This window comes from Acomys minous (genome assembly GCF_964271855.1).
Source record: "Acomys minous genome assembly, chromosome: 14".
Lineage (NCBI taxonomy): Eukaryota > Metazoa > Chordata > Mammalia > Rodentia > Muridae > Acomys > Acomys minous.
Genome location: NC_140496.1, coordinates 41,053,370 through 41,080,557, shown reverse-complemented (window position 1 = coordinate 41,080,557; position 27,188 = coordinate 41,053,370). Strand labels below are relative to the sequence as shown.

At 51.1% G+C, this 27,188-nt stretch overlaps 1 protein-coding gene and 1 long non-coding RNA gene across 7 annotated transcripts in view; one reads left to right on the top strand and one right to left on the bottom strand.

The window, feature by feature from the left end:
* Window positions 1-4,029, top strand: part of LOC311583425 — a 35,601-nt gene extending 31,572 nt beyond the window's left edge. For 3 of the 4 annotated variants that reach the window (XR_014774502.1, XR_014774503.1, XR_014774504.1), the window contains exons 7-8: window positions 396-484; window positions 3,900-4,029. This is a non-coding gene — a long non-coding RNA (uncharacterized lncRNA). The remainder of the gene's footprint in view (window positions 1-395; window positions 485-3,899) is intronic. The other variant, XR_014774505.1, reaches the window with a different exon arrangement.
* Window positions 1-27,188, bottom strand: part of ABCC12 (ATP binding cassette subfamily C member 12) — a 66,031-nt gene that overhangs the window by 15,578 nt on the left and 23,265 nt on the right. Inside the window, exons 11-22 of one of the 3 annotated variants that reach the window (XM_084757002.1) lie at window positions 24,615-24,686; window positions 22,144-22,268; window positions 19,722-19,794; window positions 18,094-18,297; window positions 14,578-14,712; window positions 14,393-14,468; window positions 14,234-14,302; window positions 11,148-11,237; window positions 10,029-10,132; window positions 7,298-7,495; window positions 6,380-6,606; window positions 3,870-4,007 (exon numbers count right to left, since the gene is read on the bottom strand). In XM_084757002.1, coding sequence (XP_084613128.1) covers window positions 3,870-4,007; window positions 6,380-6,606; window positions 7,298-7,495; window positions 10,029-10,132; window positions 11,148-11,237; window positions 14,234-14,302; window positions 14,393-14,468; window positions 14,578-14,712; window positions 18,094-18,297; window positions 19,722-19,794; window positions 22,144-22,268; window positions 24,615-24,686 — 1,511 coding nt within the window. Of the gene's footprint in view, window positions 1-720; window positions 885-3,869; window positions 4,008-6,379; window positions 6,607-7,297; window positions 7,496-10,028; window positions 10,133-11,142; window positions 11,238-14,233; window positions 14,303-14,392; window positions 14,469-14,577; window positions 14,713-18,093; window positions 18,298-19,721; window positions 19,795-22,143; window positions 22,269-24,614; window positions 24,687-27,188 lie in introns of those variants that run through there. The other 2 variants (XM_084757003.1, XM_084757004.1) reach the window with 2 other exon arrangements.

The window sequence follows — 27,188 nt, the reverse complement described above, 5'->3', positions numbered from 1 at the left end:
TATTATTATTATTGCCAAATAGTACAGTGGCATCTGTGAAGATGACACGTGTCATTATAATTCGTTTTCCTCCCTCACTGGCCTCCCCTGTGCCCATCCCCCTAATTCAGCAGCCAGTGACAATCTTAGGGAAATCTCTCCCCCCCGACCCCCGCCACCACTAGCAAGCCCTGGAGAGCTATGCAGTAGTTGGTTTGTATTTGAGTAGCCCATCCTTTTCTTTGTACTTTCCAGGCATCCTGTCCCTACTATCATGGATTTCTGCAGCCTCTCTCTCTCTCTCCCTCCCTTCCTCCCTCCCTCCCTCCCTCCCTCCCTCTCCCCTCTCTCCCCCACCTCCTGTTGTCACAGAGAGCCCAAGGCCTTGTGCTCATTCCAACCCTCCTGTCTCACAGGGTTGCGAAGCAGCGGCAGCTCCTGGTCCACTGTCTCAATGGGGAGTTGCGACTTAATACATTTTTTATGGTCTGTTGGAAGTCTGAAGGTACGTGACTCCACTAATCTAGGCTTCCAGTTTTGAGAAGTAGGAAACCGGCCTATCCACATAAAAATCAATCAATAAATTTAGGCTTTAAAAATTCATTTTATGAGCTTGGAGAGGTGGATGTGGGGCTGCAAATTACAGTCTGGCCTGGGCTGCATAGCAAGACTCTATCTCAATTAGTCAGATACGTGTTTAGGGGTAATTTGCTGGTACCGATAGACCTGTGTATCTCTCACCTCTCATTAGGGAAGCTTCTCACTGCAGTAGATGGCAATTATCACAGGCAGACACCCTCACCGGGCCAACGGTCAGAGAATAAGGGACTGTGGGGCGCTCAGCCCTAGATGGGGTGTACGTTGTCACACCCCTCCACACAAGACTCAAGGATCTTCATGGAAGAGAGTGTAGAAAGATTTTAAGAGCCAGAGGTGCTGGAGATCATCAAAGAAGGTGTTGTCCGGACACAGCAGGCCAGGTGCACTATGAACTCACAGCAATTGTGGCATCGTGCGCAAGACCTGCATATGCTCGAGCCAGGCAAAAGTCCCAGCGTGGAGAGGAGGCGAGCAAGGTGGGCGGGAAATGCCACCACCAACTGAAAGGCTATTGGCACCTGATAGGTGCTGAGAGAGAAGGAGTCGGTTTTTATAAAGGAGGTGACCTGGGGCAGGGCCACTACACTCAGAGACAGGCCCCACGCCTCAGACTAGGTGAACACCATAAGCTGAACTTTGTGAGCTTTAAAAAAATAAAAGACAGGGGAAAGAACCTCAAAGCTGGGTTGGTAGGAAGAGGAGGCTGGAGATGGGAGGATTGAATACGATAAAAATACATTGTATAAAACTCTCAAAGAATTAATAAACTCTTCTTTTTAAAATGTGTTTATTGTGAAAGAACATTCAATTCTATGAAAGTAACATTCACTATATAACTTTCAAAAAGAAAACATTGTGAGTTGAAAAATAAAAGAATAGGAAGAAATATAAGTGTCCTATCTGAAATGCTTAGAACCAGAAATGTTTCTAGCTTGGGTTTTTTTTTTTTAATCTCACTAATTAATTAATTAACCTAGTTATTTTATATGTATGGACGCTTTGCCTGATTTTATGGCTGGCACCACATGCATGCACAGGATCTGTGGAGACCAGAGGAGAGAATCAGGTCCTCTGGCACTGCAGTTGCAGATGCTTGTGGGTTACCTTGTGCTGAAAACCAGAATCAGATGGGTCCTCTGGAAGAGCAGCCGATGCCCTAGAGCCATCTCTCCAGCCCCAGTAGGAATTCTTATTTATTTATTTATTTATTTATTTATTTATTTATTCTGGAATGTTTGTATATGCATAATGAGACAGCTTAGAAGTGAGGAACAGGACTCTAGCCACAGAACTGGCTTGTGCTTCTTCTGCCTCTCACACACCGTCGCCTACAGGTTACTCGTTTGTTTGCTTGCTTTTATCTCACAGCACTGGGGCTTCGGGGGGGGGGGGGGGCCTTGCACAGCCTAGGCAATGCTGAGGTGCCCTGCGGCTTCAGATCCAGGCCTTGCACAGCCTAGGCAACGCTGAGCTGCACCCCTAGGTCTTTGTCTTAACTCCATAAGGCACTAAGTCTCACCAAGGTCTCATCAAGATAGACAGGCTGGATTTGAATTCACTCAGTAGCCAAGGCTGGATCCTCCTGCTTCAGCCTCCTTAGTAGCTGGGACCACAGACCTGTGCCACCAGGGTGGGCGGCTGCTGATAATCTTCACACATATTTCCACTCTGCTTGTGTCTTGGCTACAGTCTGTCACAGGAGGTCAAGTGTTGAGATGTTCCCCCTTCGCCGTACAGCAACAGTGTTCAAAAGATTTGGGATTTCGGAGTTTTGCAGCTTTTGGGTTTTCAGTTTATGATTATGCATGTCATGTGTACATGAAAATATGAGCAAGACTACGATTTGAGGCCTAGGAGTGATTTTTGTATACTCTGTGTTTTTCACTGTTTTCCAGATAAGTTGAACATATCTGGGCAAGGAATAAAACATATCAAATCATACAGAGCTGGAGGTGTAGCTCAAAATAAAGTGTTCACCCAGCATGGCACAGGGCACACAGCACAGGGCACACAGCCACAGGGCACATGGCACAGGGCACACAGCCACAGGGCACACGGCACAGGGCACAGGGCACACAGCCACAGGGCACATGGCACAGGGCACAGGGCACACAGCCACAGGGCACATGGCACAGGGCACACAGCCACAGGGCACATGGCACAGGGCACACAGCCACAGGGCACATGGCACAGGGCACAGGGCACACAGCCACAGGGCACATGGCACAGGGCACAGGGCACACAGCCACAGGGCACATGGCACAGGGCACATGGCACAGGGCACATGGCACACAGCACAGGGCACAGGGCACAGGGCACACGGCACAGGGCACATGGCACAGGGCACAGGGCACACGGCACAGGGCACATGGCACAGGGCACAGGGCACACAGCCACAGGGCACAGGGCACACAGCCACAGGGCACATGGCACAGGGCACAGGGCACACGGCACAGGGCACATGGCACAGGGCACACGGCACATGGCACAGGGCACAGGGCACACAGCCACAGGGCACATGGCACAGGGCACAGGGCACACAGCACAGGGCACAGGGCACAGGGCACAGGGCACACAGCACAGGGCACAGGGCACAGGGCACACGGCACAGGGCACAGGGCACACGGCACAGGGCACACAGCCACAGGGCACATGGCACAGGGCACAGGGCACACGGCACAGGGCACATGGCACAGGGCACAGGGCACACGGCACAGGGCACACGGCACAGGGCACAGGGCACACGGCACAGGGCCCATGGCACAGGGCACAGGGCACACAGCCACAGGGCACATGGCACAGGGCACAGGGCACACAGCCACAGGGCACATAGCACATGGCACAGGGCACACAGCACAGAGCATGCGGCACAGGGCACACGGTGTGTGTGTTTCTTCTCTTCCCTCTCCTCCCCTTTCTCTGTATCTATGTCTCTGTCTTGTCTCTGTCTCTCTTTCTTCATCCTTCCCTCCCTCCTTCCCTCTCTGTCTCTGTCTCTGTCTCTGTGTCTGTCTGTCCGTCTGTCCGTCCATCCGTCCCTCCCTCCCTCCCTCCGTCTGTCTCTCTCTCCCTCCCTCCCTCCATCCTTCCCTCCCTCCCTCTGTCTCTCTGTCACACAGTAATGTATCTTTTGGGGCCCCAAATACTTAAAATAGAGCTCCTGATTCTGCCCGCCCTTTACCTGTCTCCAGCATTTCCCCCCTCTCAGTGCCAAAGCAACCCGGGACCTCCCGTTCAAGCCGGGGCATGAGGTGAGGAGACCCTGGAGCAGGCGCCACCCATCAACTCACTTGCTGATGCAGTCATCCTTTTTGTTGTAGGCGTGGATGACACCCAGACCCTGCATGGACGAGGTAATGTGAGAGAACCAAGGGGACCGGCTGATGCTCTCCACCTGTTTGAGTTCCTGGACTCCTCGGTGGAAAATGCTGCAGGAAGAACGAGAGGGTCGGTCCCTAAGCCTCGTCTCAGAGGACTCTCCCTCAGCATGGACAACCCAACCACACGTGCCATGTGGCAGTGAAGTCGAAGTTAGCGTTATAACTGGAAGAGAGGAGCCTGCCTTTCCCCTCTAGGACACCCTGTCTGGCTGTGTGAGGCGCGGGCTACTGGGAAGTGTGAGTACACCATTGCTTCATTTGCCTTCAGACCCGAGTGCTTCCTGCCGCAAAAATGACATGAGGCACAGGACGCAGTTCTAGTCCTTGAAGACCAGATGATTTCACAGGGTGCCGCCCCTGAACACAAGTCGACCAGGTTTTTGATGACCCATCAGAGAAAGAGGGATCTGATCTGGTTGCCGATGTGCGGGTAATTTTGTACAAACATCCTGCCAGCCTCGGGAACGGAGTTCCAAACTGACCTCTCACAGTGCTGTCTTGCATCTTACATGGAAGCTCCAAAAGCCCTGCTGATGGGAGCCCTACGGCCTCGAGCATACACGTTTGCTGGTTATCGTGAGGGAATTCAGCCGCCTCCAGACACTCAACTAAAATTAACACGCTGAATGAGGAAAGCTCGGTAGCTCGGAGCTCAGTGAATTCATTGTAAACATACAGATAATTAGGTCAGGGGTCGCTCTTTGGTCTCTCCTGTCTTTATAGCAAAGGATTGGGTGTGCCAGGCAGATTGCTTCTAAGCTTTTACTATGTCAATCGATAGCAGTAGAGTAGACAGCAACAAATGGCCAAACAAAGGAGTAACAGAAGCAAACAGAAGCGCCAGGGATGCAGTACAAGTTCTGACATCTGCGGCGTGCTTTATCTTTGTGATGGACTTTCAGAAAAATGTTATGACTCGTTATCACAATACACCCGCAAGTGTGGAAATGCGTGCTTGTCTCAGTGGCTCCAGGAGCTGTGAGAGCCTGGCTCTGCTGAGTCCCGGGGCACTAGGCTTAGTTCCTACTCCCTTTGGGTGTCCGTGCCAGTCTCCAGCCACAGCTCACCCCTCACACATCTGCCATTATCTCGGCCTCAGGCTTTGTGCATGGGTCTGAACCCGAAACCAAATTGCAGCTACGGTTGCTCAACTGCCAATTCTCTCAGACCAGCTTCCTCGACACATCTGCTCCTCGGTTCCTAACCCCCCTTAGGTTGTCCTTGGTTGTACCAATCTCCCCGACACCCAAAAGTCTCCCCCTTGTAAAACCCTGATGACACTGCCTTGTAGATGCTCCTCAAATCCACCCCCTTTCCTGTCCTCACTGTGGCCACTCATGTCTGTCCCTCATCAGCCCTTACCCAAACTCTAAATCTCTCAAGTTTGCCTACCAACCATTTCATTCTGCCGTTAGTTGGTGAGGACTTAATCGCCTTAATCATCTTCCCTGCTCCTCTGACGCAGACAAGGCATACATTTCAATGGCTCAGAACTTTTGGGGAGAAGGAACAGGTTTGCAGCATTTCAAGGTCCTCCAACTAGCTTCCCAGCTTCCCGGCAAAGCTGGAGTTCTGGCACAAACCTTTCTGACTCGCAGCTCTTTGTCCCCTCAGTACTCCCCACAGTGCCTGATGAGAAATCCTGCTGCCCCACAGCCCCCGCCACAAAGCAGGGTGACCCAGTCCCCTGGAAGATGGGAGGCTTGTAGCTTCCAGGGTCCCTCACGAGGGGTGTGTACAAATGCAGGAGCTGTCCCCGTCCCCTCCTCTACACATCAATAAGCTGTTTCCTCAAAATTCAAAGTGACTGAAGATGGGTGTCCTCGGGGCCCAGTGGTTAGGAGTGCAGCAACAAACAGATGGCAACCCAGCTTACGAGTTTCCAGAACATCCTAACAACTTACCCACCTCCCAGCGTTGTTCTGGGGCCAAAAAGCCAGACGTACACAAGGCTTTTACCACAGCACCTGGTGTGTAACAAGTGCCAACAATCTAGGCTTCTCCCAGCAGAGAAGAAAGCAGGCACTCAACATCACCTGCCTCCCAGCTGTTCCACACGTTCATTCCTAGTCTCTCCCCACCCGACTCTGTGTGTGTGTGTGTGTGTGTGTGTGTGTGTGTGTGTGTGTGTGTCTCAGTGTGTGTGTCTCAGTGTGTGTGTGTCTCAGTGTGTGTGTGTCTCAGTGTGTGTGTGTATGTGTATGTATGTGTCTCAGTGTGTGTATGTGTGTGTGTCTCAGTGTGTGTATATGTGTGTCTCAGTGTGTGTGTATGTGTGTGTCTCAGTGTGTGTATGTGTACGTGCGTGTATGTATGTGTGTATGTCTGTGTGTGTGTGTGTGTGTGTGTGTCTTTCTGGGGTGTGTCTGGGGGTGTGAGAGTTGGGAATTCCCCTCCTTTTAAGTTGTGTGTAGTCCTACCGTAAAAGAATGAGGAAGATTACAGCCAGGCCAGCCAGAACCAGAAGGACAACAGGAAACACGGCAGCCATAATCACCAGAATAAACACCACCATAAAAAACTGCTGCAGAAAGTTCTCGGCGTGGAACGGCAGCCGCACGTCCAGCTCATCCATATCTTTCGAAAAACGGTTCATTAGCCGGCCTGTGGGGGTTGTGTCAAAGAAGCTCATTGGGCCCCTGACGATCTGAGGATAGAGACACAATGAGCCTCAGTCAGTGGGTGTTCCGCTGCACTCCCTGCAGGGCAGGAAGGTGAGAGCTGGGGACCAGAGCAATTTGTCCAAAGCTTAGGCCAGGGGATCAGGGGATCTTTGGAAAATGAGTGTGGTTCACCCCATTCTTAGACCACCACCACGAGTGAACGCGGGAGAGGTCCCGCCTATGTGTATGGGGAGGGGGGGGCCTCCTCTGCAAATCTCAGGTGCCTCCTGGAACAGGGGAGCCTGGTATTCTCAGAGGGAGGGAGGGATTTTGAGCCACAGCAGTAAAATGTCAAGTCTACTTGTCTGTCTACTCCACGAAGTGTGGAGCATACCTGTGTGTTCTGGTAAGGTCCCTCACAGCCAACCACTGCTGCCCACCTCCGCAATAGAAAGCAACAGGCTCTCTCCAGGCTGCCGCTTAGCTGGGGCTCTTAGACCCCAGACATACATCTTCCTAGCCATCCCTGTGACCCCAGAGTCCACGATGTACCCCTATTGCTCTCTGAAATTGCCCTTCTTATATGGCACTCCAACAAGCGGCAGACGCCTCAGAAACTAGATGGCAGACTCCAGGAGAACTGGTCTGTCCCCCAGAGCCCAGCATAACGTTCGGCACAGTGGAGGGGCCTGCTTGCTGCTGTGGACCAGCCTGCAGCCCACTGAGGTACCCCACCTTGTTGAACACTCTGTTGTGGAGCGAGGAGGATGCCATCAGTGTAGTTTTGGTGAAGGTAAAGCCTTTGATGATGCCAAATGCCAGCACGGACACCATGCTTGCTATGTAAACCAACTGGTACATGTGGTGCTCGGTGTCTCGCAGGGTCTGGTCCACAGTGCAGGCCGTCTTATTGCTCTGGGATGCACAGGTGGACTGCAGCACACGAAAAAAAAAAGTATCAAGGACCTGATGTGCTATCGGGAGGAGGAGGGGTATTTCAGATAATCTTCCTAAAGAGCAGAAACTAAAACAGAGGCGCGTGGCTGTTTAAAATGAGTCAGATGGGGCTGGAGATGGCTCAGTGGACAAAGTATTTGTCACACAAGCGTGAGGACATGAGTTCAGACCCCTAACTGCCACGTAAAAGCAAGGCACAGGCCTGTAACCCCAGTATCAGGATTTGGAGAAAGACAGGTCAGATCTCTGGGGCTTGGTGGCTGACCACCCTGCACAAAACAATAAGTTCTAGATTCGGTGAGAAATACTACCTCAAAAATTAAGATAGAGGGTAGTAAGGGAAGACACTAAAAAATTCAACCTCCAGTCTTTACACACTCACACATGGGTACATACATACATACATACATACATAGGAACAAACAAATTGTAACACAATCATATTTAAATTCAAATCAAGAATGACTCATGTAGAGGCCGGGCGTGGTGGCGCACGCCTTTAATCCCAGCACTCAGAAGGCAGAGGCAGGCGGATCGCTGTGAGTTTGAGGCCAGCTTGGTCTACAAAGTGAGTCTAGGACAGCCAATGCTGCACAGAGAAACCCTGTCTCGAAAAAAGCAAAACAAAACAAAAAAGAATGACATGTAGGTAGAATCAAGTCAGGTCCCCTCAGGGGCAGCCTGAGCTTCTCGTGCCTCTTCCACAGAGAGGCACCTCATGGTGGGGACAACACAACAGATAAACAGGTATAGGACAGCTGCCTGGGAAGCTACGTGTGCCTCAGGAGACCAGCAGTGATGCTAGGCCAAGAAGATCCAAGAGCAATTGGGGCCTCTGGATTCTAAGACGCTGGCCTGGCTCCCCTTGGGCAACCCAGACAGGATAGAGAATCAGGGACCGTCCTCCCCACTGCCAAACTGCCTGGCAGCAGCCCACCATCTAGTGAGGCTCAGAAGTCTCTACATAGAGTGGTCCAGTTCCTCAATCCTCCCACCTGGCCTGTCTCCAAGGACCAGCTATGGGGATGCTGCTGCCCTGCCCTGAAGTCCCAGGGCAAGAAAGAAGGAGCCTAAAAAACCCAAGGGGCTCTCAGAGGGATCCCAGCAAACTATGGCTTCATCCCTCCCAGAGAGAGCCCACAGCTTCAGCAGCATTTCTGGAGAGGGGCCTTCTCCCCCTGTTGCCGAGAGACTGACAGTTTCATTTTTCTCTAGGCTGTGTGCTAAAAGTCAAGGATGCCTTTGGGGAGCAAACAAACATGTTTCTTCTAAATGCCACGCTGCTGATTACAGTGATGGGGGAAATGTAAACCCAAGGTGGCTGATGGATGAGCTTCTGTAGAGGCAAAAAGCATCCCTGTGGGGGAGGGATGGGGTTAGCTGATGAAGGGCTCAGCTCACAGTGGAGGCCTTGCTATGCTAGGGCTGGTGCCCATCAAAGGTCGGGAGTAATCACAGGGGCATGCTGCTGTGGCTGCAGGGTCAGTGGCCTATTGAGGAAGCCTGGAGTCTAGAGGATGACTCCACTGGCCCTACCGCTGAGGTTCTCCTAGAAATGGACAGAATCTTCATGAGCGGGGGTGGGGGGGAGGGGGGTTGAGGGGGGTACAGGGGTGTAACAACTTAGAATATACATATTCGAAAATGGATCTCGATTTATTTGCACAGAGCAGGCGTCTCACTGCCCTGTGCATGTGAGAACACAGCCTCAGGACACTGTGTCAAACAGCCTCTCCCATTCCCGACACCCATGCATCCTTACTTTGATGTCATAGCAACAAGGCGGTAAGGAAGATGAGCAGGAGGGAACACACACACACACACACACACACACACACACACACACACACACACACACACACACAGCCTTCCCTGGAGCTCCAGGAAAAGCTTTGAAAGCAATGGCCAACAACTGGGAAAGATTCTAGCAAGCTAAAGGAAAAGGGGTGTGTTGGGCCTGCCCAGGAGGGACCCTGGCCAAGATGGAAACCCCGAGATAAATGGAAGGAAGGCCCCTGGTGGCCTTGGAGCACTTCCAAAGCATCTATTTCAGGTCCCCTTGCTAAGGCAAGTTTGGAGGGTAGAGCCGTGTAGGACCATCTTGCCCTAAGCAGTGTCCACAACAAGACAGCACGTGCTTGTCAAAGTCTTGGATACATTGCTCTTAGTTCATTTTCCCAGGCCCCTCCCTGTCCCTCCTCAGAGGGAACTTCAGACTTACACTACCCTGTCCTGGACATGTGTGACCATACACACTAGAACCATCATTTTTCAGCAAACCCTTTTTACTCTGAAGTTGTGTATTCAAACTTCTGGTTGCTTTGTTTATTCTGAAAAAACAGGTAAGGACCTCAAGAACTTGAGTTATATGGCCAAGAAACGGGCCTCAATGTCTCCACAAGGAGCAAGGGGACAAAGGGAACACACTGGGTATCACTCTTTATGTAGTAAGCTCTGATTAGCTTTGTTCTGAGATACAGTTGACTCGGCACTGTCAAAGGACACTCACCTGGGATCCCCTGTCTAACCAGAGCCCCAGCCACCAGGTGCTGAAGGCAGAGCTGCCCATCATTAGGAAGAAGAGACACAGCACCAGGAAGGACACCAGGTACCCTGCCAGAGAAACAACATCGTGCAGATGTGAGAGCCAGGGGCTACCCTGGGCCTCACCCTTGGGATGTGGGGAAAAGTCAAAGCCCGAGGAGAAAAGATCCCTATCCAAAGGATTCATGCGCTAGGTTGACTCAAGGTGTCTTGACATTGAGCCCCTGCATCCCAGTAAGGACACCTGCTCCATTTTGTTGTAAGTAGAAACAAAAGGTCAGCATGTTAGAAAAAACCTCACTATCTTAAAACCAAACAAAATGAAAATTCAAAAAAAAAAAAAAGAGCAAAACATGTTTGTTTGTCTGTTTGAGACAGGGTCTTGTTATATAGCCCAGGCTAACCTCAAACTATATATCTGAGATCGCCTTTAAAATCATGGTCCTCCTGCCTCAGCTTCCCCCAAGGCTGGGGTTGCAGATATGTGTTGCTGTGCATGTTCAGTGCTCTATTTAATAGAAGCAACTCGGTACCTACTAAAAGGGAGGCGAGAATCCAGTGTGATAGGACAAGTGGGCTGTTCCAGGCCTGGGAATGCGTGGGTAGGCAGATGGTGAGTTTGAGGCCAGCCTAGGCTACACATATCTCTAAAAAAAAGAATCTAAATCCCCAATCTTATTGAAGAGACTTGTACACGCAGATGAGCTGACTGCAACTATGCTCAGCAATCAGTGTGTGTGTGTGTGTGTGTGTGTGTGTGTGTGTCTGTGTGTGTGTGTGTGTGTGTGTGTGTGTGTGTGTGTGTGTGTGTGTGTAAGAACCATCAATGGTGTCTGGCTGCTGCCCACTCAGCTCCAATAAAACAGAACCTGGCAGCTTTAATGGAGATAAAAAATGCCTCCATTTAAAGGGCTGTATTATCAGACTCTAGGTTTTAGGGGAAAATAAAAGCACCGATAAGCAGCCTAGCATAAGCATAAAAGGAGTAATTGGTGAAGGAATCATAAAAATGTGAACCCAACAGTTTAAAAACAGATTTTTTAAATGCAAATTAAATCAAGAAACCTGATGTTTTATACCAAACCTCCAGAAGCCTTAATATACGTGTGATATGTTTTCCAGGTCACGATTCCTTCTTGGGGAGATTCAATCTGGACAAGCTGGTGCTCAGGAGCTACGGAGACAAATGCAAGGCCATGAGCCTTATGGCTAAATGTGGGCATACAGTGAGGCCAGCATGTCCCCCTTTGTGCCCTCCCCTCCACTGCTAAGGGCACTTATCCTGTTTTCCACATGCTTCCAATTTTCTAATATGCCTTGCTCAGTTTATAGTAGTTGGTGCTCCTGACAGCCCCGTGAGGCACGTGGCTTGGAGTCTTTCGAGGACTCTACAGTGTTCGCTGAGTGCCTAGCCTGGGATTTGGGGTTGTGTTGGCTCCCAGAACTGAACGTCAAGCAGGAGACAGACACAAGTGACAATACATTGAGCATTCACATCCTCAAGTTGGGCTGATGCACTGCTGTGAGGGGACAGGTGGATGGGGGAACTTTGTGCATGGTCTCTTTTGTACCTCACAGACGCCTGATGGACAAAGCCCTATCACGCTCTGCCTGGGAGCCTGCAAGTGTCTTTGGAATGTTCCATTCCCTCCTCAGGCTGCAAAACGAGGGAAAGGCAGCCTATGAAAGGAACCCAGGACACAAACGGCAACAATCCCTTCACCCTGCCAGCCAGCCGATCCAGGAGAGTGACCAGCGAGGAGGGTAGCACAGCCTTCAGTGCATGCTCTGCCCTTGCAGCACCATGCAGAATGCTCCTTAGCCCGGCAGCTATCCTTGAGTCAGGGTCTGTCTCCAGTGACGTTTCACAGTCCACTTTCTTGTCCACAGATGGGCGGGTGTTGAGCACATAAGGAATAGTGTTCTCTCTCTCCCTCATAGGATGTCGGATGCTGAGCAGTCTGGAGTGTACACACACACACACACACACACACACACACACACACACACACACTCAAAGCATGCAAGAGGCATCTTGGTGTGTTTCTCTTTGGCCCAGGAAGACTTACAGGCCATAAAGATAAGTTGGCTTTCCAAATGTGCTTATGTCACAAGCGATAGCAGCAGTGCCAGATTCTGGTGACTCAAGACTTTTTTTTCTTCACATTTCAACATTCTAAAATCCAGATGTGCATCCCACTTGATAAGCGCTACTGTGTGGTTGGCAGGGGCTTGTTTTTTTCCTCTCTCTCTCTCTCTCTCTCTCTCTCTCTCTCTCTCTCTCTCTACTGGTATACAAAATGATGGAGAGCTTGAAAGACGAATGGCGGCTTCAGGGTACAGCTGTGTACTCTTGGCTTTTGGTTATTCGTTTTCTTGCTTTGTTTCCAGAACGGTACATGCTACGGCCGCCCTGGCAAACCACACACTCATGATCTTAGTGCCTCTGTCTCCCTCATTCTGGGATTACAGGCTAGTTCCACCACACCTAGCCAAAATGTGTGTGTGTATTTGTGTGTGTGTGTGTGTGCATGTGTGTGTGTGTGTGTGTGTGTGTGTGTGTGTGTGTTTGTGCGTGCATGTGTGTTTCTTGCCACATATTAGTGAGGAGCAGAACTCTAGCAGAAAGCTACCCCACTGTGGGCACTTTGAGGACTTGGGTTCCCTAAACAGGCTGAGGGACAGAGTTTGTGTCCTTGGGTCAAGGAATGGGCAGCAACGGCCTAAGGAAAAGAGGTAGCCTCGACAGCTGGCCCTGGCCAGTCTCATCTCTCCTTCCTCTTCCCCGGAATGTTCTCATAACTTCCCCCTCAAGCCCTCCACCCTTTCCCATCTCACCGTGTTACCCCCAGGAAACTCCTACCCATCCCTGAAGGACTGGCTGGCAGAGATTGCCCCACTGTGTAGCCCACACACATAGCCTATCTGTTACTCCGATGCCAACTCCCCATTACCTTTATCCCAGTTTATCACAGCTACCTATTTGTCTGTGACCTCTCCCAGCCTAGACAATCAGAGCTGGGAACACAGCATCTCTTCTCTTCCAGCCTGTCTCAGGACTTGGTACCCAACACAAGGTTTAGAGCTTATTTGTCGAATGGATACATAACTTGATCCAGCCTTGGTCCCTCTGCTGCCTCGTTACATTTTCCCAGTGCTCTCTCTGCAGAGTGGGGGTGCCCGGGCTCTCCCTCGCCTCTACGTCAAGTCCACAGGCTGCTTTGACCTCTCAGGAGGGAAGAGATCAAAGTGGCACATGGAAATCATCCACACCCGACTTCCAAAAGTCACTATGTTTCAGGCACTTTTGCTAATCAGCTCGTGGACAATTTCCACACTTAACCTTTGCGAGACTCTGAAGTTGATTCTATTCTTTCCCCGCTTTGTAGACTAAGGTTATGAGTGTCCAGTTTTATGACCCGAACAAGGATGACACCAACATGGCAGGGGAAGCTCACTGGACCTCAACTCTACACAAAGCGCCACAGGCAATGAAGGACTCCTGACCCTGACAGCAGGAGAAATAGTCTTCCCAGGCAAGAACACACCAGTTGGTTAGTCCCATACCAAATGGCCCTGAAAATACGGGCACACAAGTAACATTATATGGGTTGAGCAGATTGTATTTTTATATTTAGGAATGCTCACATAAGCACAACAACAACAAGTAAAGAAAAAGAAGTCATGAATTTGAAAGAGAGCAAGGGTGGGGGTACTTAGGAGCTTTGAAAGGAGGAAAGGGAAGCGGGAAATGATGTAATTGTATTATAATATCAATCAATTAATTAAATAAAAGAGCAGACAATTTCTTGCTCATCGTGGCCTTGAAACAGAAAGCAAGAATGAATGCACTAATTCATGCTTGCTTTTCGCCCTTTTATCCCATCTGGGTCCTCAGCCTAGGGGGGTGGTGGCTGCCCTCACTTAGGGTGGATCTTCCTTGTAGGCAACTGTCTCTGGAAACGTCCTCAGAGAGAACCCAGGTGAGGCTTACTGATCTTCAAGGGGCTCCCCAACCTGATCAAGTTGACAGCTGGCAGCACCCAACACAAGAGCACGCTACAACATACCACAACCCCAGCTCCGTTGTATTCCCACTTTTCTATCTGGGCAACGGATGCCCAGCATGCACTCCAGGGTTATACAACCAAGGGAGAAATTGGTAAATACCTTTTGTGTCTACAAAGTCTTCTGCTTCAGGTTCTTTTCCTTCATCTTTCTCATCTCCCGAAGCCAAGACTAGGATGAGAAATTGTATAATAAACAAAAAGGTCCATGTCCACTCGGGATCCAGGGGCAGTGAGGGAGGGGACGATCATCTGACTGTACCAGCATCTTCATCCCTGTGAGCTGGGCTCTCCTTCAGGGTCTCCACCATGGCCACATTGTAAATGCGCTCTGGATCCTGGAGATAAAAGGAAATTACTTCTGAAAGCGAGCCGACTTCCTTCTCCCAGGCGGAAAGCCGCGTGGCAAGGCTCTTAAGCCCACTCACCCGGCAGGCTCAGGGTTACCTTGAATTGCAGCCCTCGGAGGTTGTGAATCAGCTTTGCATAGCGCCCCCTCTCTTCCATCAACTCCTTGTGGGTGCCCTTTTCACAAATCTCTCCGTCTTCTAACAAAATGACCTCATCACAGGACTCCAGGAACTGCAGAGACAGTACAGTGACCCACGATGACACTGCCTCAGTGAGAACAGAAAGGCCGCACACCCAAATCCCATCTGCCAAACTCCTAGCCTCCGGTCCCAAGTGCAGGCTTACTAGGGTTTTCAGGCCTGGCACTGTTAGCATTAGGGGGCAGATGGTTGCACATCTTCAGGGCCTGTGCTATGCATTGTAAGCTATTTCCCAGTCTCTCTGGTCTCCATCACCAGTAGAATTCCTTTCCCTAGTTGTGCTAAGCAAAAATGTTGGCAAGTGATGCCAAGTGCCTCAGGGGGACCCCAGTTGAGAGACACTGAGCTTGTCCCCAGCCTCTTGAGTATAGAGGCTGGAGTCTGGCTGCCACAGTGAAGCAATCGAAAGCTCCTTTGCTTCTTCCCTATGAATGAGTTACCCTACTAAGAAATCTGATTGACTATTATTAAGGCCATGGTTCAGTCCTGCCTGTCAGAAGGCCTACTCCCGTTGAGCCCAGGGGGTAGAAACCAAATCACGGGGGCCCCATCCTCACCAGCCTTAGCATTATAATAAGTAGGTAAGCAATATGACAAGCCCCACTTTACTCAGAGCACTCCTGCTTTTCTGACTCCTTCAAGTCCACGTCAATCCTGTGATTAAAGAATTCTAAGAGGGACTCGCTTTTATTTTGGAAGAAGAAAGAGCTCTCCTCAGTTAGGTCCACCCATCAAAGGGCAGATGGTCCCCTCCTACAGGCAGGCGAGATGCCCTAAGACTGGGAACAGCTCTACCTAAAAAAAGCCAGAGTCCCCGTGTTGCACTTCCACTCTGTTCAAGGCCAAATCCCACTTGGCTAAACTTGATTTGAATCCTGAAAGCAGTGGCTGCCACTGATGGTTGTCCACCCGATGGGGTAGGTGGGGCCCAAATGCTTCAGCCTGGCACAGTTCTAGCAGCTTGGGTAGTTCTATCCCCTTTGTCTCCCCTATCCATGACAAAATGAGGCCAGCAGCCAAGGGCTCAGCTTTGCAAGTGTTTGCCATGAGGCTACACAAAGCTACTGGGTGTCACTGGGGGGGCTTGCTGGCCAGAGGGACCTTTGCTGGGATTCTCCCAGGTAGCCCTAGCAGGAGCCTGGCTCTTAGTGCACAGTGGAGACACCTTCCGACAGAACCTTTCCCTCCAAAAGGCAAACGTGGACCTCACGCGTCATCCTCTAATGTTTCTCAGCCTGATCTCACATCTTACCTCTCGGCCTCCTGCAGCTGCCAGCTCAAGAAAGCTGGCAGCTCGGTTAAGCCATTCTTTTTCCACATGAGGAGGGAAAGCACAGGGGGCTCACTTCCATCTACAGGCGTTTCTGCCAGTGTGTGGGTCCACAGCCGAGACATGAAAGGGCCCAAGTAAAAGACCCCTCTGGCCAGCAAAGGTCTTGGTTCACCCCAGTGACACCAGGGCAGCTTTGTGTAGCCTCGCTCTGCAAACACTTAGGAAACTGAGCCCTGGGTCGATCCAGCAGCTGAATGCCGGCTTTGCTTTGTTTCCGTGAGTAAACAGAAGAGTGACTGGACCATCCACTGCAAAGCATCTGGGGTCAAAGCAGCTAAGCAATGTTCTGGAAAGCCCCTGGCTGCAATTTGAGGCTGAGTCCTCCCCTCCCCCACAAAGGACGGGATGAAAAGTGCATCAAGATTATGGTGCCACCTGGTGGCTTTCTTCATTTTCCCAAGGAGCAAAATGACCTTGGGAAAGTATACTGCTGAAAAACCTGGGAAAGCACCAGCTTGCCCTAAGGTCATACTACTGACTAGTGAGGACCAAAGATGGGCCTGGAGTGTGGCTTAGGATTTATCCTGCATGAGGCATCCTGGAGGGATAGGTCTCACACCTGTCAGGACCAAGGCATCATTCTCTAGGACCCAGGACCCTTCAGGAAGACAACCTGCCCAGGGAAGGCTCTTGCCAGGCTCTCACAGGCCAGAGCTACGGTCACCGCCCTTGGGACTCTGGCTAGGCCACAGACCATTTCTAGGCAAAACATGGGATTCCAGACTGAACCCAGACAGTCTTCTCCTCTACCTCAGCCCTGGTCTGCAGAGGGCCTAGGAGTTTCTGTCCAACTAGCCTGAGTCATTACTTCTGGAGCGCTGATACACCTGATGAAGAAACCAGACACCCACACGTGCAAAAAATTTGAGTGCTTCAAGCTTATTCTTGGGAGGCCCAGGGGAAGCCGGGATTCCTGAGTCGTTGGAAAGGCCTTCTCTCTTTGGAGTGGTCCTCCGGGCCTCAGCCAGAAGGTTCCCGGCATGCTGGCTGTGCAGTTCTATAGCTATGGCGACCTTACTTGCTGCGTCAACCCTGCCATCTTCTCCAGCTCAACTTCCCTGTCACCGAAAAGCAATGAGATCTGCCTCCTGCCTCAAGATCAGGCAGCTAGACAAGGAGACAGGGCTTTCTGCACCGCTGTCCCAATGGGCCACTTCCCAATGCCTGTGGGATGCTTTCTGCATTGAAGTGTGTGTACACACACATACACATACTCACACATATACACACGTGCACACAAACACACACATATATATACACACACCACACACACACACACACACACACACACACACACACACACACACACACCACAGTATATCTTGAGAGAGACAGCATGAGAGGGGAACCTTGGATTATCCTGGGTAGAGAAAGGGTCCTAGATTGTCACCAAGTAGTTATAACCTGTATGAGGGACAGAAGCAACAAAGTCTGTGACCATGCAGCCAAACTCTCCGGTTTTAGCATAAGCCCACCCCTTTCTTCAGCCAGATTCATCCTTCTAAGCCAGAAGGAAACTATTCCTCAATTGGGAACAGGAGCTAAGATGGCAGAAGGGCCTGGAAGCCTCAGCGCTGACCACTAGTCCTGGTTTCCAGAGCCTTTCCTGGATTGGGCTAAGACTGGGGAGACTGGACCCCTCATCACAGGTGTCCATTACTTTCTGGGTGAGGAAAGAGAGCAGAGCTTCCACGATCCTCAGACAAGGAGCCCTTGGCCTTAGGCCCATCAAGTCCCCATTGGAGAAGGGTACAACCTGAATTGTCATTGCCTGGCTCCCCATTTCCTTGGCACCGATGGCCCAGATCTCAGAGCCAACTGATCCTGGAGAATCTTCTGTGGTGGGGCAGGGAAGAGGGGGATGCCGTGTCCCCACTGACCCCAAAGACCAAGCCAATGGAAGCCATACACAGGGAGAAGCGGGTAGCAATACCAGGAAGCCATCCAGGTAATACCCCTGTCCAGGTAAAGCCAGCTTCGAGTGGGGAAGGCGGATTTAGGCAGAATAGGAGTTCTCTCTGAACATCAGGTGCTGCACTCATCCTAAGACCTCACAGATCATGCCTATGTCCCCGTCACCTGCAACTGGTGGGTAACCAGGACAACAGTCTTCCCCTTGAGTGTTTTCTTGATGCACTCCTCAAAGACGTGCTTCCCCACGTGGGCGTCCACAGCCGAGAGTGGGTCGTCCAGCAGGTACAGTTGACGGTTGGCGTACACGGCACGGGCCAGGCTGATCCTCTGCCTCTGTCCCCCGGAGAGGTTGACACCACGCTCCCCAATCTGCAGGCAGGGATAAGGGCACTGCCCATCATTAAGTCCACCCGCTATCCCATAGTTTCTGCATACCAGGAGCTTCCTTCCTAATGCTCCTCAGGACTTGGGAGGACACACACAGGCTGGTTCTCGCTGCATACGAGCTCCTCCATCACTCACACTAGAGTGCTGACTGGGAGAACTCCATCTTCCTCACTTCACCAAAGCACAGGATATATTGACTGATAGCACAAAGGTTATTTTTGGTTGGTTGGTTGGTTGGGGGTTGGTTTGTTTGTAGCAGGGAACTTTGGAAGAATAGAAAATGAGAAGGCAGGGGAAGTGCCTGGGAGGTGTATCAGGGACCCCTCTGTTCACTTCCTTGTATACAACTGTGTGTGTACCATGAAGACAAGGCACCTGCCCTCTTGCTCACCATCAAATCCCAAAGACCCAGATTTGAGGCAAGGATTAGATGCTCAGTAAACATTCGCTGAAAGATGCAAACGCCTAGGTTATGGTTCGCTGAGAATCCCATCCTCCTAAGCACAGAGTGACTCCCGCTGTACTCAGGCGCCCAGCTACCATGAGCCGGGTGCTGGAATCTGGGAGCTGAGCAAGAGACATGGCATGTGAATCAGGCTCTCAGTTTAGCAGGGGCCACCAGAGAAGCAAAAACAGTCCTCCTTGACACACTGGCCGAGTGCTAACCACGAAGCATTAATTGCAGCACTTGGTGACAAAGTGCTGCTGACCGTGGGACTCCAAAGTCTTCCTCGGTGGAGCTGGGCTAGCTCCTAAAAGTCTAGGAGGTGGCTGGACACCTTGGCTGGCTGGCCGGGGTGCAGAGATACAAGTTGGAAGGGAAAAAGCCAGAGCCACCTGTGCATTCAGACAGGCCAGCCGCTCCTAATAGGCAGAGTAAGGAACTAAAGGACCTGTTTCTCTGAGCTGGCACGGTGGGAAAGCTTAGCCAAGAGGCATGGTGTGCTGGGGAGAGAGAGAGGAGGGCGGCACAACGGTTCTGGGTCATTGAGCTCAACCCAGGGCCAAGCCAGCACTTTAGACAAGCAGCCCAGGGGCCAGGTCTGAAGGTGACTCAACATTCCTGAACTGCACGGAGCCAGGGAACACAGAGAAGCCCTGGGACTCCCAACCAGATAGAGTACTCTGGAGCACTGTTTGGAGGGTAGAACTGGGTCTTGAGGTTAGGGAACGGTTGTTCAGTAACCCTTCTTGAGAGGATGAAACGGTTGGGAGCGGGCTGTGGAAGCAACCATGAGTCAAACGCAAACAGGCTTGGGCCCACCTCCACTTGGGGGACCCCAAAGAAGAATATATGATAGCCGAAAGCTGGATTCTGCCCGAATTTCCTTGGGACTTTCTGCCTCTGAAACACATGGGTGTAGATCGAGGGTCAAGCTGGGGAAATGGGGCTCAGCTCTGCTCACCTCAGTCAGGTCTCCGTAAGGCAGGCTGTTCAAGTCCTTCTGGAGACCACAGACGTGAACTGTGTGTTGGTACCTGTGGGCATAGAGGTCAGAATAGTAAGACCAGTAAATGGCACTGCTGCCCAGGCTGTTCCCGAAGGAAGCATTGTCGTTGCTGGGACAAAGCAAGGATCTTGCTGCTGCCAAGCTCAAGGCTCCCAGGCATGTTGCCTCGTCCCAAAGGCAATGTCTCCTTGACCTCTGGTGTCAGTCCTTGACTCAGAGTTAGTCCCTCCCCTTTTTCCTGTCATGCAGGGGGAAAAAAAAAACCACCAGTGACTACGAAATCCTGGGGGTGTCAACTGCTCTTGTTGCTCTGAGTCAGGGAAGGGAATTGAGATGCGGGCTGAAGCTATTGAAGATGGTGTCTAGGGGGACACAGGGCTGAACGAAGGCCACGAGTGTGTTGAGAGGCTGTATGTGATGGACAGCTACATGATTACAAATGTGTACCGCGACCTCTGCTAAACTCCTGCGCCATAAGCTACTCTGTCGGTCCATCATCCTGACAGTCCTAGAGAAAATAAGACAGGCCCCGACAATGTCACTGCAGGGGAAAGAGGGAAGTGGGAAACGGACCCTAGCTCTGGGGTTTCTGGGATGTTTTGTTCCTTGATTTTACCATTCTCAAGCCTTGGAGTTCAGACTTGTGAGGACTTAGCTAGCTCTGCCCAGCCAAGCTGCCGGGCAAATCCCTTGTCTTACTGGGCACAACTTCACCTGCCCCCGCCTCCCCCTGCCACCCCCCCCACGTGGAAGCCCATTCCATGGGGACTCTGGCACCACACAATCTGGTGGGCATAGGAAGAGAGAAGCTGACATTCCACTGTCTCCACTTCCTCTGTATCTCAACCCCAGACATAGTCACAGTGGACAGAACTGTCCCCGAGGCACCACAGTGACCCGTACATAGCCTCAGAATCTGGCCACTGGTCTGAACAGCTGATTTTCCTAATGGCACTCTCATCTGTGGCCCATCCAAGCAGCTACTGTACCCCAACACTGAGCCGGACACTTTTGCTCCACTTGGCAAGCTGCATGCCACTAAGGATGGGTTGGTAGCTACAGTATTAACTCATAACAGCCTTTGCCGTATATTCCCACAGCCACGAACAGAGCTGTTCCACAAGGCCTTCCTTGCCATGGTGGACCGAAACTCTCTGAAACCCTGAGCCAAAGCCAGTCATTCCTCCGTTACATTGCTTCCGTCAGTCAATCTGTCACACGGTGCTAAAGTAACTAGTGCAAGCACACTGGGAGCAATATCCGCGTTCCTCATGGTGCCCTGCAGATGGCATGCACTTGGTTAATATTTGCTACCCTCACCTCCTTATGGGTAAATTAAGTAGCTGTCCTTCCAGCCTGCTTCTGTGGAAAAGAAAAGTCACTCCGGGCAGGGATGGCGTAGACGTAGGCAAAAGGGGGCTGTGGCCACGAGATGCTGAGCAAAGCAGTTTGGCTCATGCCAAGGACTCCTCCCACCACCAATCAGAACTTCCTGTCACACGTAAGCCTTCTGCTAAGGACATCACAGCCAGGGAAAGAAGAGGGAAGGCCACAGACTTCCTGCTAGGAATATATTTGCTGGTCAACACCAGCCCATAGGATACAGAGTCTGTGGGGTCAGATAACAAAAGAAGTCTAAACTGCAACTGGTTTGGGGTGACCCTGCTGTTAGACAGCCCCAGTGGAAACAAGTGATGCTCGAGACCAGGGCAACAGCTCTCAGACTCAAGCCTTGTGGGCAGCTAGCTCATCCCTCTGAGTTTCAGCTACTTCATCAGTGAAAGGGGACATAACACCTGGGTCTCCCTAAAGGAGCAGTGATGGGACTCACCTAACAAGACGTCATGGCTTTCCAGAGCTTGAAGATAATGACCCAACACATAGCGAAGATTTACAACCGGGAGTTAGCTTAGATCATTTGAGGACACTAACAACAATATATCCTGACAGTGGCCACACGAATTCATAGTGTCAGGACTGACTAATTGCGTGCCTTCTGCTCGTGGTCTCAAGCAAAGTTTTAATTATGTAGCCTACATCAAAAATGGCAAGACTCATTTTTCACCAGTCAGGACGACATGTGCCCTGTTACAGGGAACCTCAGAGCAGATGGCACTCTGCCCTGGGAAGAAAGCGGTTGACGACGACCACGCCCTCTTCTCAGCATGCCATGTGGTCACATGTCTACAGAACGTGCCTCGACTGGACTCCTGGGTCAGAAAAAGAAATGCCAGCCCCTGGGCGGACCCATGAATGTTTCATCAAAACTCATTAAAGAAATCTTCCTGCTTAGTAACGATTCCCGGCGGCACCCGAGCTGGAACAGGGTGGACCAACTGGCAACGGACGAGCTGGGTGTGCCCCAAGCTAGTAATACCTTTGGGGGTCGTACTTCTCTCCAAATAGTATGTTCTCCCTCACGTTGCCGTGGAAGATCCATGCTTGCTGAGAAACGTAAGCCAAAGGTCCATTGACCGCCACGACCCCCTTCTGCAGCTGCATCTGGAACAAAAATAACCAGAGGACCATTAGAAGCCACACTCCAGGGCCTCTCCCAAATGCCACCCTCTTACTGCCTGAGCCTTAGTCCACATGGGGACAAGGGGTCGACAGATGTCTTGTACACACCCTGTAAGCCCACACGTGCAGTTGAGGGTCTCTAGGTGGGACACTTGCTCAAGGGCGAGGCAGGACATTTAGGGAACACGTAGTAGTGAGTCCTGCTGAGAACTGGAGGGTACAGGCTACACTTGCCTCACGCCCCCCCCACTGCCCCCCCGCAGTCAACTACAGCAAGGTGCCTGAAGAATGGGTGAACAACAAGAGGCCCCCTTCCACTAGGTGTGCCAAATGGGTCCATATCTCCTTAGTCAGTCCCTGGGAGCAGAGTAACCCTAGGCCCCTGGGGTGGAGGCCCTGGTATAACCCCACTTTAAAGAAGTAGCCGTGACTCAGTCACATGATTATAACCATGCAAGAATTCAGGCTTTATGAGGACAGAACTCCTTTTTTTTTTTTACCACAAAGAGTGGAAATTCTACTTTCACATGGAACTTTGGGACTGTGATAGCGTTGAGCAATCCAATTAGAGTTTGTGGCACTGAGTCTCTACAGGCATTTAAGCTGATGCCACACAATGTGTGTTTCTGGTCAATAATGGTAGATGGTAGTGGTGACATGAGGATCCAACATTATCAAGAGAGGGGATTTGTAGGGCTGATGATCGCGGGATGGTGGCAGTGTGGCTGTGCAGGGAAAGTGTCCCATGATGCCCTACTATTTTTAAACCTTTGGGAATGGTGGAAGGGCCCTCGAGTTAGACTTGGAAAAGAGATGATAATATTAACAAGGGCGGTTCTAGAAATAGTAGGTGGCTTCCAGGCACTGTGCTGAGCCAGCTGTCGCTGTGATGGGCCTTGAGGACTCAGGCCTGACTACTGGGCACACCCCCTTCTCTTGCCCTTGCCATTTCGTAGATGAATAGAACAAGTTCCAGTTAAATCAGTTTCTTTGTCCGAGGCAAAATGGTGAACATGTGACTGGGACAAAGTGGGTGAACCCCCACAATCTAGAAGCCACTGGCTTAGCCCCTGTGCCACTCGACCCCTCCCCTAGTCATGGAGACGTTTCCCTTCCTGTTTCATGGAAGATGGGTTCTAGTTTCTCTGAGAGGTTCCCGAGGAATAAATCAGAAGTTAAAGAGAGGCAAGCTTCCATCCATTTTAGATCAACACAGCGCAAAAAGGAACTGGCTGTGAACAAGTGAGCTTCCCCAGTGCCAGGAAGTCTGAGCATAGGCTGGGTCGTCTCTTGCTTTGTTGAGAGACGTTGTGCTGATAGGTGGAGACTGGGGCCGCTTCCCAATGTGCCACTGACTCCTGGGTCCTCACAGAAGTGTACATACTTAGGTCCCAGAGCCCACACAACCCAGGTCCTACCTCCCCACCAGGAAGGAGAGAAGCAGCCACTCTCCCTGCCGCAGAGAGTCAAGGGAGGCCAAAGAAGTAGATCTCATTGGCGCTTACAAGACTCTTGACCCCGTCCGTTCTAGTGGGCCCTGCTGAGGCTTGTATCTTTATTCCTTCAGAGGTTCCCTCAAATTCTTTCAACAACGGGGGGGGGGGGGCCGAAGGGGCAACCCCAGCTCAACCAATCTTCCCTTTAGGAACAGCAGGAGGAGGAGCTAGGTCCCCAACTCCTCAAACGCATTTTATTCATTTAGGGTGAAGCTTGTGAAATGTGGCGACACGAAGGCCACCTGTGGACATAGTGAGCAGCCTTAGCACCTACTTCGGGTCTCACAGGTAGCCATGGCAGAGATGGGACAAGACCTAGGAACCGCCCTCTTCCTATACAAGGTGTTCAGAGCAGCCGCCTCTGTGCATTCATTCGGTCACCTTCTCCCTGAGGCTTTCAGGCAGGTGTTGGGGTTTAGGAAACAAACAATCAAAAATTCATCAGAAGATGCCATGAGTCCCACTCCCTTCCTTCTCCACCAAGCGGCTTTGTTGGACTTTATAAACCCAAGGCAGCCATGGGAGAAGCCACAGATTTAATCATCTGTCGCTTCTTTAGACTAACATGGAGCTGCAGCCAAGGAAGCAACCACTGTTACCTGTCCTCGGGAGATAAACCTAAGATGTGTGAGAATCTTGAACCGAGTCTAGCCAGGCGTGGAGCTGCCAAATGCCTCAACCCAAGGGAATCATCAACGAGCTTCGCACTAGCTATGGGCAGCCAAAGCTGATCACTCTTCTACAGGCTGCTAAAGCCCCCCCAAAGTCTACAGCAAGGAAACCCTGCCACTGTCCCGTCCATGTGTCCTCCCAGCTCCCACCACACGCTTACCTGTCCTAGGAGAGCTGAAATGAGGGAGCTTTTTCCACTTCCAACATTCCCGCATATTCCCAAGACTTTCCCCTGTCAGAGAAGTAGAGACAAGACAGTTACTCCCTCCACATTCTCAGGGGGGCACTTGGACGCTATGCTGACCAGGCCAGGCAGGACCAAGAAGCTACTGTCACCTCTACAAGGTGGCAGCTGCAGCCTCGGGCCCCCCAAGGCTAGTACACACAGCTTGAAAGGATGCAGAGAGGTGAGTTTTAATCAGGCACCCTCCCTCCATGCAGCCAGCAGAGTACCCAGAGGGCCTTTGGAAACCTGGAAGTCCTGCTCACAGATTCATGTCAAATAGCCTTGAGCAAGCTTAAGAGACAGTTGTCCTGTGCCCAGAGACTAGGAAGTGAGCCTGACGGCAGGTGAAGGAAAATATGACCCAAAGGGACACGGAGCCTACTTGAAATCTAGAGAGCTGTGTGATTTTAGAAGACATACTTTAATGATATCTGTCATCATAAAACCTCAATTTAGAACACCGAGTCATTCCGCTATCTCCACAGAATGACTTTAAAGCCGTGCGTGTGTCAACTCAGCCATCAAGTTGTCACTGAGGAGTACTTGCGATGTATCAGGCATTGTTCTGAGCGCCAGCAGTCACCTCACCCTGACTCCAGGGTCACGTGGAGGCACATTCTAGATCCCAGTGCAATCCCAGTCACACAGAGATGAGCACAACAGACAGACCCTGTGTTGCTACACACACACACACACACACACACACACACACACACACACACACATCGCTTGTGTTTTAGTTGGAGATGGCCAGACGGGGAGCAACTGAAATATTTGTCAAATGTGTGGAAAGGGCGAGGAGAGGGTGGAAGTGGAGGTACATGGGTAAGCTACTCAGAAAGTGGGTGCATTTGCTTGTGCTGGCCCTGAGACACGTGCTGAGTGGGAATCTGAACGAAAGCAGCTTGTTCAAGGTGAGGCACAGGCAGCACCAGGAGCGAGGAGGATGGTCCGGGTAAAGAACAGCACCCATAAAGCATGCTCTGTTAGGTCACCAAAGCCAAACGAAGCTCCGGGCTGCCAGGGAAACTCAAGCGACTTCTGACAGCGTGAGCGCAGATGTGTATGATACCTTGACACCCCTCCACTACCTGCGGGCTGCTATCAAAGTCTAGCACTCTGCGCAAGACGGATGAGTACACTTGAAGGTCCCAGCCCCATGGGCCCATGGACAGCACTTGTCACAAGTGACATTGAATAAGACCTGAAAGAGGCAAGGCAGGGGTCACAGAGGCCTCTGGGGTAACCCTAGAGGTACATGGGCAACCAAAAGCTTGTCTGCTTCTGTGTTTGAGCAGAAGTTACACGTGGAACATTCCAGAGCGTTTTCAAATAATTCCCAGTGCAACCCTTTAGAACAAAGATGCATTCAGTATGGGCCCAAATATGGCTCCTTTCCCACCCCAAGCTAGAGTAGATAAGCTTATCACCTGCCGTACCTAGCATGAGGGTGGCTGTCTGTCATCAATATCTACTTTGACTGGTCTTTGTAGCATGCCACATACCATGTTAGGCACTGGGAAAAAACCACGATCAGGACGGAAGGAGTCACTGCCCTATGGATCCCACAGCGCCGACGAAGCCGCGAGTATGTGGGCAGAGCTGACCCTTCAAATCACAATAGCACTTCAAGATGGTGAGGTCAGTTACGGAGCCAGGACCCATCTGCTCCATAAAGGTTCCCTGTAAGCTACCCTGGAGTCCTAGCCATTCCTTGGAGCCAGGTAAGAGACTCCTAGGACCATTTTTTTTTTTTTCAGAATAAATCCCTGCATCTTGGGCTAGAGAGATGGCTCAGTGGTTAAGAGCACTGACTGCTCTTCCAGAGGTCCTGAGTTCAATTCCCAGCAACCACATGGTGGCTCACAACCATCTATAATGAGATCTGGTTCACATGCAGGAAAAACACTGTATACATAATAAATAAATCTTTTTTTTTTTAATCCCTGCATCTTCTGGGTGGTTCAGTATTTGCTCACTTATCAAGAACCATTAAGAGCCTTGCACTGGGCATAGGCTTGGGGCTAAGGGCATAACGCTGAACGGCATGCCCTGATCTCATCCTGGAGGACAGCGTCTAATGGAATCACGGGGCTAAGCTTGGATGGCCTGAATTCAGAACTTTTAAGGGCAACACTCAAGCTAGCCGTGATCATTAAAGGGGAAAGAGGACAACGGTTGCTAACGGCGGTTGAAGCTTACCACGAGCTAAGCATTTCCTATGCGCTCTCTCTGCTCTCACAAGCGCCTTGTGAAGTGGATGCTATTATAAAAACCCAGGCAGCAGGCAAAGAGACAGGCTCTTCGGGAGATAAGGCCATGTGCCTTAACCCATAAGGAGCTGCTAAGTGGCTTGGGCCTGGACAGGGAACTAGCTCACAAAAGGCTGCCTGTGCCTTTGACGCACAAATCCAGACATTACCATATTCTGAAGATAGTATGGAGCAAACCAATTAGAGGGCAAAAAAAGGCAGTTTCCTTATATGATATCAGTTTCCTAAGCCTGTC